Raw genomic sequence first — 12273 nt, 5'->3', positions numbered from 1 at the left:
ATTTGTCTACGGCTGACGCTGCTGGTACTGGCCCTGAATGGGCAGCGGCACTCCTTCCGTAGATGGAAAAGGCAAAGGCAATGCCATGCACAAGGCATGGGATACAACAATCAATAGATCAAAACTGCACACGAGGCGCGCTTCTTTGCTTCCCATTTCACTCACTCGGGGAGCAGGAGACGCCAGGAGCCAACACAAGAAACAAAATATTGCTCGGCCAGCGTGAGCTTCAAAAATCACGCAAGGACGAGGCAAAAATCAACAGGAAAATGGCTCTGCACCGCAACCAGAGCCAGAGCCTGAACCTGGCCAAAGAGTGCCCGTAGTAGTGGCCATGGCAGGCAGGTTGGCAGCAGGCAGGCGGTGGCTAAACACAGTTAGAGAAGATTGTGCAACAAACAAAACGGAGGCAGCAAAAACTGCAACTCGCCTGCATTGTTTGCCCCTCGATTGGAGAACGAGAGTGTCCGCCTGGACCGCATGGCTCCCTTACTTGCCCCCAGCCCAGTCACCTGTTTTGGCCAGCTTGTTGGCAGCCCCAGCCCCAACCCCAGTCCCCCTCCAGGTCCACGTCCTCGGCCACTTCCCGCCGAGTTGATCGGCGGGTTTGGCCAACTTCTTTCTGCTCTTATGCTCTTGTGCTCTTTCTCTGGCCGAGGCGGCTGTTGTGATTGTGTGCGGCATAATTGCATGCGATTATGCTGCCTGCTCAGCTGTGCAACTTGCATGATGGGAGCAGCAGCAGCGCAACCAGAATAACAAACAAGTGCAGTGCTAGTGGCAGTGGCAGTGGCAGTGGGGGACTGCTCCTTAGAACATCCTGATGTTGTTTCTCCAAATATAAACCAATGGATCTCACTTCAGCCCCTCTAATCTGTACCATCTATAGAAGACATTTCATCTATCTGATTGGACTGGGAACGATTTCAACTACAATTGGGTTCTACACTTCTTCCAATTTTCAGAATTCTGGCAGAAGATGGCCTGTTTATTTATAGACACAAATTCCAATTACAAACTCTGAGATAAGAGTACTGCCAGTCGTCACACATGAGACTCCCCCAAATGCAAGATCGTACCGAAAAAGAGACCTGAATCGGCCAGTCATTGATCCGATTACTTTGTTGCACCGAACTTTATTGTCCGGTTGGCGTTGGTTATGAAAAACTGATCAATACTTATTTGAATATGTACGTTGATGCAGTTTGATGAATTTCATCAATCAGGACGCGTTTGTTTAGAAAGTTTCGCTTAAAAACGAAACCGTGAATGACCAAAAAGTAGTCAAAAGAGCTGTCCTTTGTTCGAGCTCCATCAATTTCGTGCGGAAATGGCTCATATACAGTGTGTGCCTGTGAAAATAAAAGGCCAGAGCGGCTCCACTGTCCGGCAACTGCTCGGAATCGCCATCCCAATCCCCACCCAATACATTTCATCTCCTTCCGCCCTGTGCGGCCCGTCTGTCAATTTCAGCTGCTGCTCCTGCTCCTGCCTGGCACCAAAAATTTGTTTTTAGTTCAATTTTTGGTCAGAAATCCTGTGTCCAACCGGCATATTTTATACCGCCGACTCTGTGGCCGGCCTTTTGCAGCATTTGCCATTTGCACAATTTGTTTGCTGCCCCAGTCTTCTGTCCCCCCTCCCGATGGTCCAACTATTTCGGCTCTGGCATCCCTCATGACGTATTCCCCTTTTGAGTGGATGGGGCCCAACGGATAACGAAAAGCGGAGCCGGCAATGGCCTTTTCTATTGAACAATGGCACGGGTCGAAATCGGCTCCGGCTGGCATTTGCGGATCCCTGGTCCTTGTCCCCCTGTACGAGCTTTAAGTCCGGACACTAATCGAAAAATGGTGCAATGCCAATGGCAACGGCAGGGGCAACGACTGTGGCAGTGGCAGTGGCAGTGGCAGTGGGGCACTTTGGTAATTAAACTTTGCCAACTCATTTTCTGGTGCTGCTCTCTAATTATTTATGCATACATCATCGGTTCCGCTCATAACAATCATCAGACAATTTATCGCGCAATTTAATGCATATTTGAATGCACTGCCTCCTCGGCCATAAATGTGCTTTTTAGTCGTAAATTGAAACACAATATAGAACTGAGCGACGCCAGAAATTGAGAGATATCTGAGGGATAACCTCTGGCCATCGGCCATGCATATTACATATATGAATAGATTGCGACCATTGCCCCGATATGGGGACACTAATCCTCCAGAGATACTCGTACAATAGTTCGCTCTTGGTGGCCTGCCACTGGGGCAGATAAGAGCCGGAGCATTCAACTCGTTCTGGGATTGGTCCTTATCTGCAGTCAAGTTCTGTATTTGATGGCACATGAATGAATCGCTGTGCCTCAATGGAGATAGCATGGCTGAGGACATAATTAGGTATTGCAAGATCTTTCTGAAGAAGTTCAGAGTACGAGCATTTCTATTCATTTCATTATTCTTTATTAAATTGTGTAAATTGAATTTAAATATAGGGAAAATTCATAACGTTTCCATTAAAGTAAAGTTGAACAAAGTTATCTGATAAATACAACAAATAGTTTCCCACATGCAGGTATTTTCTGAAACCAAAAGTGTCCTCCAGCATTCAGAGAGAACTGACTTAAACCTCATACTCACACTCACACTCACACTTACTCTTCACACACGGTACGGGTGTATTCATCTGCGGTAGAATATCTGCTGTGTTGCTGCTATTTTTACTACCAAGCACACACACACACCCTGAGAGGGAAAACAAGTTGAACAAGTTTCCGACACCTCAACAGCAGCCGAAATGAAACAATGCCAATGTGCTGGCTCTGGGCCGGTAGTGAAACGAGCTCTGTTCCCTGTTCCCCGGCGATGGATGGCAGTTGGGTGTTGGAATGGGGCTTGGACTTGGACATGGGAGAGCTCCTGCTGCCTTCGACACTATTAAGTGTGCCTTTGAAGATTTGTTGCCAGCAGCAGGAGCAGGAGCAGGAGCAGTAGCAGGACTCAGACTTGGGGGCCGAAAACGTCTTTCGGACATGTGTGTGTCCGGTCTGCGCGTTCCTGCTACTTCTAATGAAAAAGTTCTTATGAATAATAAATGCATTAAGGAAAGTTCCATTCACAAACAAAACTTTTGTTTCTGGGGCACACACTGGAATGTTTAAGGAACAGGGAAGCATTTATAAATATTACATTTTGCGTAGAAAACTCCAAAGGTGGCAAGTGATTCATTCGACACTCGACACTCGACGAGTTCTGCAGGCGGCCTTGGCCTTACCCCTCCCCCGGCCCCACACACCGCACTCGGCGACGGGTCTATCCTAAGTATCCGTAGCGTCTAAACAGTCACTGCAGTCACGGCTGGGCTTGGGTTTGTCTAAACAATCGCACACTAAAAATAACGCCAGCACTCGTGCACTTTCAATTGCATTCAAAATGTATCTCCGAGTGCGTTCTGCGTATCTGCCGATGGGCGAGAGCGAGGGTGAGTCTGGGGCCAGAGTCGGAGCCTGTGGCTGTGGCAATGTGTTAAACATCTTTTGGCGTTGACAAAATCGCATGGCAGGCGCTGCTCGAGTATCTCCAGTTCCAGCTGCAGCTGCAGAAATTAGAAGATGCAGTGCGATGGGAAAGTATCTGACGGATATGCAAGCGGCGTTGGCTGTTGCTGCTGGCTTGCTGGCGGCGCGTGTGTGAGTTGATAGTAACAATAACATACCCAAATGGAGGGATGGGTGGAAATGGATGGAGGAGAATGACAGACAGAGAGGGAGAGTATCTGGCACTGTCAAAGAGAAGAGAGGGAGAGAGTGACTTCTAACGTGAATTTTTCCGTACAAAAGTGGGTGTTCGCTTGTCTGTAGCTATTTTAATGATTTTAGAGTGTATTTTTAAAAGTCAGGAGTTTAAATAATTTACAATTATATTACATATGTATTTACAAATAATTATTTCTGTGGCTTTTCCTGAGCCTGTATTCCATCTCTGGCATTGCCTTCCTGATTATATATCCAAAAATGGAAATTAAAATGCACTTTCATCATATGAAGATTCGTTTAGTATTGAAACTCTTTTAATATTTTATTATTTGTTGGTCCGATAATAATTATTTACTGATATAAATCTGTTTTATTTTGAAAAAATTCAAAGAGAATTTCCACTCAAAATTTTAAATCTCTTTGCACTCAATCTCTCTCATTTTGAGCTCTCTCTCTTGACGGCACACTAGCGCCAATTGGCCCCGCGGTGGCGCCAAATGGTACTAAACCTACCGAGAGAGAGCGACAGAGAGTGAGTGAAAAAGCGAACCCGAAGCAACCACCACACGAGCACGAGCACATGCGTCCGAACATCGGGCGGAAAAGACTCGTTTGAAACGAGTCGAATCGGCTGTTTTGTACCAAGTTCCACTCGTTCGAAGCCTGAAATTGAGTCTCTCTCGGCAGCGCTGGGGCTGTTTTCGGCTTCTCTCGGTTCTCGGCTCTCTATCGCTCTTTTTCTTTTATTCAATCTTTCAGCCAATATTTCAAGAGTAAAAACTTCTACGCTAAAAATGAACACTTCCATTCATGTCCAAATTCTCGCCGAGGCAAGGTCGTTACACTCGCTTCTGAAATTTTGAACTGCGCGGTTGCTGCCGCGCGTCGTCAACGAATCGTACGGACGTGGTGTGGCCCAAACGCCCAAATTGAATTAAATTCGAAAAATCCACAAAAATGAGAAACAGCATTTAAGAGCAGTGCCAGTGAGAATTTCCATCGGAAATTGAATAATACGAAAACCAATACAAATACACGAAAATATCCAAGAGAAATGTGCGAACAGTGAAACAAGAAACCAGTGAAGTAGTAGAGAAAACCAGAGAAAACCCCAAAATTCCCATTAAAATGTCAATTCGCGAGTGAGAACCAGAGAAACGCAAACTACTCCCTAGAACATCTCAGAGAGATTCTGCTCCCTGTTCCCCCAAGAAATACCCTGAAGTGCAGCCGGAATGGAGTTCCCGCTGCTGCTGCCCCTCGTGAGCGTGCTGCTGCTTGGTAGCGCCTCGGATTGGAGCTGCCTGGCAGCACTGGCGCCCAAGGAGAGCGGCGACAACTCTGCCAGTGCCATGCTGGGCGGAGGCGCTGGCTCCGCCTCCGTCTCGCTCTCGGGCGACTATTCCTCGCTCCTGTCGGCCGCCATGCCACCCGCATCCGCCGACGACTCCTCGCCAGCAGCGCCCGCCCACAGCGGACCGAGCAACCAGTGCTCGTGGACGTACAACGGCACTAGCTCCGTGCACTGTGCCCTGCGGCTGATCGAGCGCCAGCCGGGTCTGGATCTCCAGGGAGCCGATGGCAGCAGCCAGCTGACGATCCAGTGCAGCGACCTCTACCTCTTCGAGTCCACACTCCCTGTGGCGGTGTTCGCCCGCCTGCAGACGCTGGAGACGCTGCGCCTGGAGGCGTGCAAGCTTCTGCAGCTGCCCAACAACGCCTTCGAGGGCCTGGGCACGCTCAAGACCCTGCGTCTGAGCAGCCACAACGCTGAATGGGGTCCGGCCAGGGCGCTGGAGCTCTATCCGGACTCGCTGAACGGCCTGAAGCAGCTCACGGAGCTGGACATGAGTGACAACAACCTGAGGGCTCTGCCCGCGGGCTTCTTGTGCCCCGTGGGAAACCTGCAGGCGCTCAACCTGACCCACAACCGCATCCGCACCGCTGAGCAGCTGGGATTCGCGGACATGAACTGCAGCGGGGGCAGCGAGCTGCAACTGTTGGACGCCAGCCACAACGAGCTGCGCTCCATCACGGAGAGCTGGGGCATCTCGCGGCTGCGACGGCTGCAACATCTCAACCTGCAGCACAACAACATCTCGGAGCTGTCGGGGGAGGCGCTGGCGGGGCTCGCCTCACTGCGGATCGTGAACCTAAGCAACAACCACCTGGAGACGCTGCCCGAGGGCCTGTTTGCCGGCTCCAAGGAGCTGCGCGAGATCCATCTGCAGCACAACGAGCTGTACGAGCTGCCCAAGGGGCTGTTCCACCGGCTGGAGCAGCTGCTGGTGGTGGACCTGTCGGGCAACCAGCTGACCTCCAACCACGTGGACAACACGACCTTTGCGGGACTGATCCGCCTCATCGTGCTCAATCTGGCGCACAACGCCCTCACCCGGATCGATTACCGCACCTTCAAGGAGCTCTACTTCCTGCAGATCCTCAATCTGCGCAACAACTCCATCGGCCACATCGAGGACAACGCCTTCCTGCCGCTCTACAATCTGCACACCCTGAACCTGGCCGAGAACCGCCTCCACACGCTGGACGACAAGCTGTTCAACGGCCTCTACGTGCTCTCGAAGCTCACGCTGAACAACAACCTCATCAGCGTGGTGGAGCAGGCCGTGTTCAAGAACTGCTCCGACCTGAAGGAACTCGACCTCAGCTCGAACCAGCTGAACGAGGTGCCGCGCGCCCTCCAGGACCTGGCCATGCTCCGAACCCTCGACCTGGGCGAGAACCAGATCAGGACGTTCGACAACCAGAGCTTCAAGAACCTGCACCAGCTGACGGGGCTGCGGCTGATCGATAACCAGATCGGCAACATCACAGTGGGCATGTTCCAGGACCTGCCCCGGCTGAGCGTTCTCAACCTGGCCAAGAACCGCATCCAGAGCATCGAGCGCGGCTCCTTCGACAAGAACTTCGAGCTGGAGGCCATCCGGCTGGACAGGAACTTCCTCTCGGACATCAACGGGGTGTTCGCGACGCTGGTGTCCCTGCTCTGGCTGAATCTCTCGGAGAACCACCTGGTGTGGTTCGACTACGCCTTTATCCCTTCGAACCTCAAGTGGCTGGACATCCACGGCAACTACATCGAGGCCCTGGGCAACTACTACAAGCTTCAGGAGGAGATCCGGGTGAAGACGCTAGACGCCTCACACAACCGCATCACGGAGATCGGCCCCATGTCCATACCGAACACCATCGAGCTGCTGTTCATCAACAACAACCTGATCGGTAACGTCCAACCCAACGCCTTCGTGGACAAGGCCAACCTGGCCCGCGTCGACCTCTACGCCAATCAGCTGAGTAAGCTGCAGCTGCAGCAGCTCCGCGTGGCGCCCGTAGTGGCACCGAAGGCCCTGCCCGAGTTCTACCTGGGAGGCAATCCCTTCGAGTGCGACTGCACTATGGACTGGCTGCAGCGGATCAACAACCTGACCACCCGGCAGCATCCCCGAGTGATGGACATGCCCAACATCGAGTGCGTGATGCCGCACGCCCGCGGCGCTGCAGTGCGTCCGCTGAGCGCCCTGAAGCCCCAGGACTTCCTCTGCCGCTACGAGTCGCACTGCTTCGCGCTGTGCCACTGCTGCGACTTCGACGCCTGCGATTGCGAGATGACCTGCCCCCATAACTGCACCTGCTACCACGACCAGATCTGGTCCACCAACGTGGTCGACTGCGGGGGCCAGCAGACCATGGAGCTGCCGCGCCGCGTGCCCATGGACTCGAGCATCGTCTATCTGGACGGCAACAACTTCCCGGTGCTCAAGAACCACGCCTTCATCGGCAGGAAGAACCTCAAGGCCTTGTACGTCAACGGGAGCCAGGTGGCGGCCATCCAGAACCGCACCTTCGCCAGCCTGACGTCGCTGCAGATCCTCCAGCTGGCGGACAACCGGCTCCAGACGCTGCACGGCTACGAGTTCGAGCAGCTCTCCTCGCTGCGGGAGCTCTACCTGCAGAACAACCTGCTGGCCACCATTGAGAACGCCACCCTGTCGCCCCTGGTCTCGCTGGAGCTGCTCCGCATCGATGGCAACCGGCTGGTCACGCTGCCCATCTGGCAGCTGCACGCCACCCACTTCGGCAGGCGCCTGCGGTCCATCGCCCTGGGACGGAATCAGTGGAGCTGTCGCTGCCAGTTCCTCCAGGCCCTGACCTCGTACGTGGCGGAGAATGCGCTGATTGTCCAGGATGCCCAGGACATCTACTGCATGGCGGCGCCCAACACGGCTGGCTACGACGCCGCGTCCTACGACAGCAGCTCCTCCGAGGGATCCCTGCAGAAGCGGGAACTGGACTTCAATTCGACGGGAGCCGCCTGCACGGACTACTACTCGGGCGGATCGATGCTGCAGCACGGGATTCCCGAGTCGTACATTCCCCTCCTGGCCGCCGCCCTGGCTCTGGTCTTCCTCCTAGTCGTCATCATCATCGTCTTCATCTTCCGGGAGTCGCTCCGGATCTGGCTGTTCGCCCACTACGGCGTCCGAGTCTTTGGCCCGCGCTGCGAGGAGTCCGAGAAGCTCTACGACGCCGTGCTCCTGCACTCGGCCAAAGACTCGGAGTTCGTGTGCCAGCACCTGGCCTCCGAGCTGGAGACGGGCCGTCCGCCGCTGCGTGTCTGTCTGCAGCACCGTGACCTTGCCCACGATGCCACCCACTACCAGCTACTGGAGGCCACACGGGTCTCCCGTCGTGTCGTGATTCTGCTGACCCGTAACTTCCTGCAGACGGAGTGGTCACGTTGCGAGCTGCGCCGCTCGGTCCACGACGCCCTCAGGGGACGCCCTCAGAAGCTGGTGATCATCGAGGAGCCGGAGGTGGCCTTCGAGGCGGAGAGCGACATCGAGCTGCTGCCCTATCTGAAGACCTCGGCCGTGCACCGTATCCGGCGCTCGGACCGCCACTTTTGGGAGAAGCTGCGCTATGCCCTGCCCGCCGACTATCCCACCTATCGCGGCAACAACTACACGCTGGACCACAACCACGAGCGTGTCAAGCAGCCCGCCAGCCCAGGCCTGCTGTACCGCCAGGCCCCGCCACCCGCCTACTGCGGCCCAGCAGAGGGAGGCGCCCCCAGCGCCGCCACAGCTCCAGCCGAGCAGAACTATTCCACGGCGACCACTGCCACCCCCAGTCCCAGGCCCCAGCGACGCGGAGATCACCACGGAGGAGTCTCTGGCTCTGGTGCGGCTGCCGCACCGCACGGCCATCACTTGCACGCCCAGTACTACCAGCACCACGGCATGCGGCCGCCCTCGGAGCACATCTACTCCAGCATCGACTCGGACTACTCGACGCTGGACAACGAGCAGCACATGCTGATGATGCCCGCTGGCCCCGTTGTCTCGTTGGAGGGGACTCCCAGGGCCCAGACCTGGCGCCCCAAGCAGCAACAGCAACAGCAGCCGGGCTTGCAGTCTGGCCCATCCTCAGTGGGTCATGTGGCCACAATGGGACCCAGTGGCAAGACCCCACCCCAGCAGCAGCAGCAACAGCAACAGCAGCAGGCAGTCGGATCTGGCCAGCAGCAAGGTCCACATGTCCAGGCGTATCTCGTCTAGAGAGGAGCAGCAAGAGAGGGAGAGTAAGAGTAATAGGATACAGAATGTGGCATTCTGAGAGAGTGACAGTGATTTCTTTAGGGACTGGTTCCTGTGCATAATTTTAATTACTAAAATATGTGCGAGTTAAGCTAAGAGATTAGAACGAGGGGAGCATGAGCACTGAGAAGGAAGGAAGGAAGGGAGGGAGAGCAGATGAGGAGAAACTATCCAGAGATTTTAATGTTAGACCCATCCACATACCGAAAACCCCCAAAAAACAAGCAGCAGGAAGCGCCTACAAATACTTTGTTTATCCAGTGTAAAGTCATTTTAGATGCACTAAACAAACATACGAGTACTCGTAGACATAGGCACACAATGCACACAGATACAGCTACAAGATACAGCTGCATTTAGTAGCGGAGGAGAGCCAAGCAGGGAATGCAGTGGTAATGGGAGTGTGTGTATTCGCAGAGGGCGTGGGGGAAACTATGTTAGCACAATGCCATTTCAAAGTTTTCAAAGTTTGCCACAGCAAAAGAAAGTTTTCCCCCACACGACTCCTGCCCGGGCTTTCATTTGCTTAGCGCTGAGAATGGCTCTGGAGAATTCCGGATAACTTTTTAATATGGTTTTAATCAGTTGGACCGAACTATTTGGCATCCGAGGCACAGAGATTCATGCTCTCGGCTGAACTTTGGAGAGCCCTTGAAGCTTAGAAGTAAATTGATTGTTCCGAAAAGTGGCTCTCTGCACGCCCAACCCCTCAGTCCGAGTAGTGTCTGGCGTATCGATTTGTAAATAGCTCCCACTACCATAAACAGCATTCATAGTTATTTAAATACTGATAGATATTCACACATAAATACATAGATACAGGCTCGATGCATTTGCAGATATGTAACCATAACCGTATCCGTATCCGTATACGTAACCGAAACCGTAAACTTATAGTGATAATTCAGCAACCACATTCGAGTGCACAGGTATGATTCGTTCGAATAATGCACAGCAGCAGCCGAAGGCTCAGAGATCAGTAAATCGGTAAATGGAATCGGTGTGGTTGCATGTGTATAAAGCATTCATAATTACTTAGCTAGCAAACCGAAAGGAGGACTATGAATCTCGAAGCTCGAAGCTCGAAACTCGAATCTCGAGTGGTTAACTACAATATACCAATACGCAGAGACAGGCAGGCGGGCAGACAGACACAAGCTCATTTTAAACACTACGCTTACCAAACACTAACGATAATTGTAATGCAACTTTTGCCCCATGGCGTATACACAATATTCATACCTACATACATAAAATACATAGAGATACATACATATATGTAGTATGTATTATTCAGTGAATATATATATATATATAAATGTGCGTGACTGTGTAAAGTAAAACTGATATTAGCGAACTGCATGAGGTTTGCTCCATATATACCATATACACATACATACATACGATATATATATATCTATATCTATATCTATATATAGAATACCCGAGAAAATGTTTAACAACTGCCTAAAAAACATATGAGCATTTATTTCCGATTGCAAAACTCGCCTACTCGTCATTAGTTAAGCAAAAATCAGTTGAAAACTATCGCCAGAGTTGGAGATACAAAGAGGGTTCCTTGCGGAACTCCTACGGAACGGACGGAAGGACGGACAGACACTTGTACCAGTATGAAAGCCCAAAACTGTTATTTATTTTTATCATTTTGTAATATACCGCGATAAGTTTGTAGATTTAGTTCTTTAAGACGACGAAGGATGGCGCTCTATGATAATGTATAACCTTTGGATAATTCAATTTTGTGAATAATAACTATTTATATACTATATACATACATCTAAATCTATGTACGACTACAACAACAAAACAAAGATATTTTTCCGTGTCGCCAGCGAACAATGCAAATGAAATGAACAACTTTTTTAAAACAACTCTTGACTTTTGCCATCGTACTTATTGGGTTATTTTCTGTTGGTGTTGTCTGGAAAGGGAATGGGTCCTCCGTTTTCAGCTGGCTCTTTGCTAATTTAATTCATCATGCACATGAGTTGCTGTTTTGTAATCCTCACGCACTGGTCGGTCGTCGGTCGGCGGCCTGTCAAAGTCAACCGAGCAAACGTAGCTCAGATACAAGCCGACAGAGTGATAAATCATTTTTGTTTTTCTATACGGCTTGTACTGTACATAGATACACGAAGCCACGTGTGTGTCTGTGTTTGTGCTTGTTTCTGTGTGTATATAAACCGAGATACAAATGCGCATCGCGTTGCAGAGGCTACCCCCCAGTCCATCCATCCATCCATTCCCGGCTGTCTATAGCGCCTCCACTCCATAATGGTGGCTGTGCGTCTGTCGTGTTTGTCTGGTTAAATGATGGCAGAGGCACGTCGCTGTATCCAATTGAAGGGTAAAAGAAACACACTCACACTCTCAACATCTACCTAGTCGGAGTAAATTTCCAAGATGTTTTTGGCATTTATGCCAAGCGGAGCTCAACTGCCAAGTGCTACATTTCGGGCCAAAGTGATCCAGAGCCTAGATGTAAATACAAAAACACCAGAGGAGCTCGGCGTGCAGAGAGTTTTCCATTTGAAGTATCTCAATTTCTCACATCAGTTGCACTTGATTTCGGTTAACAGTCGGAAGAGAGTGAAAAACAGAAACGATTGAACGGTTGTTGGTTCCCCCTATCTCCATCGGAACCCCATTCAAACCCCGATCCAGATCAACAACTGGCAAACTTTTTTAATTTGATTTCATTGAGGTTGCCCCACTCTCACAACTCCCCCTGTCCAAAGCTGCTTCGCACTGTTCGTACAAGTTGCAGCTAATAGAATTACAAACCACACATAGAAAAGCACACACACCCACATGGTACCCTTGGCCGGCTCCATTGAAGGGCGGAGCGTAGCTCCGAAATGCGTATCTGTATCTACTCGTACT

General features: G+C 51.5%; 1 protein-coding gene across 1 annotated transcript; it reads left to right on the top strand.

The window, feature by feature from the left end:
- The first annotated feature begins 4598 nt into the window (after window positions 1–4598).
- Window positions 4599–10630, top strand: LOC6590565 (toll-like receptor 7). The gene has a single exon (XM_026986492.1). The coding sequence runs from the start codon at window positions 4987–4989 to the stop codon at window positions 9328–9330; it is 4344 nt and encodes a 1447-aa protein (XP_026842293.1). The 5' UTR covers window positions 4599–4986; the 3' UTR covers window positions 9331–10630.
- The last annotated feature ends 1643 nt before the right edge of the window (window positions 10631–12273 follow it).

Source organism: Drosophila persimilis, unplaced genomic scaffold, assembly GCF_003286085.1.
Source record: "Drosophila persimilis strain 14011-0111.01,24,50 unplaced genomic scaffold, DperRS2 tig00000002-arrow-pilon, whole genome shotgun sequence".
Lineage (NCBI taxonomy): Eukaryota > Metazoa > Arthropoda > Insecta > Diptera > Drosophilidae > Drosophila > Drosophila persimilis.
Note: the sequence above shows the minus strand (reverse complement) of the source record. Positions and strands in the feature narration are given on the sequence as shown.

What these genes read in the sequence shown, in the direction of transcription:
- LOC6590565 (XM_026986492.1), top strand. Translation starts at nt 4,987, where the DNA reads ATGGAGTTCCCGCTGCTGCTGCCCCTCGTGAGCGTGCTGCTGCTTGGT.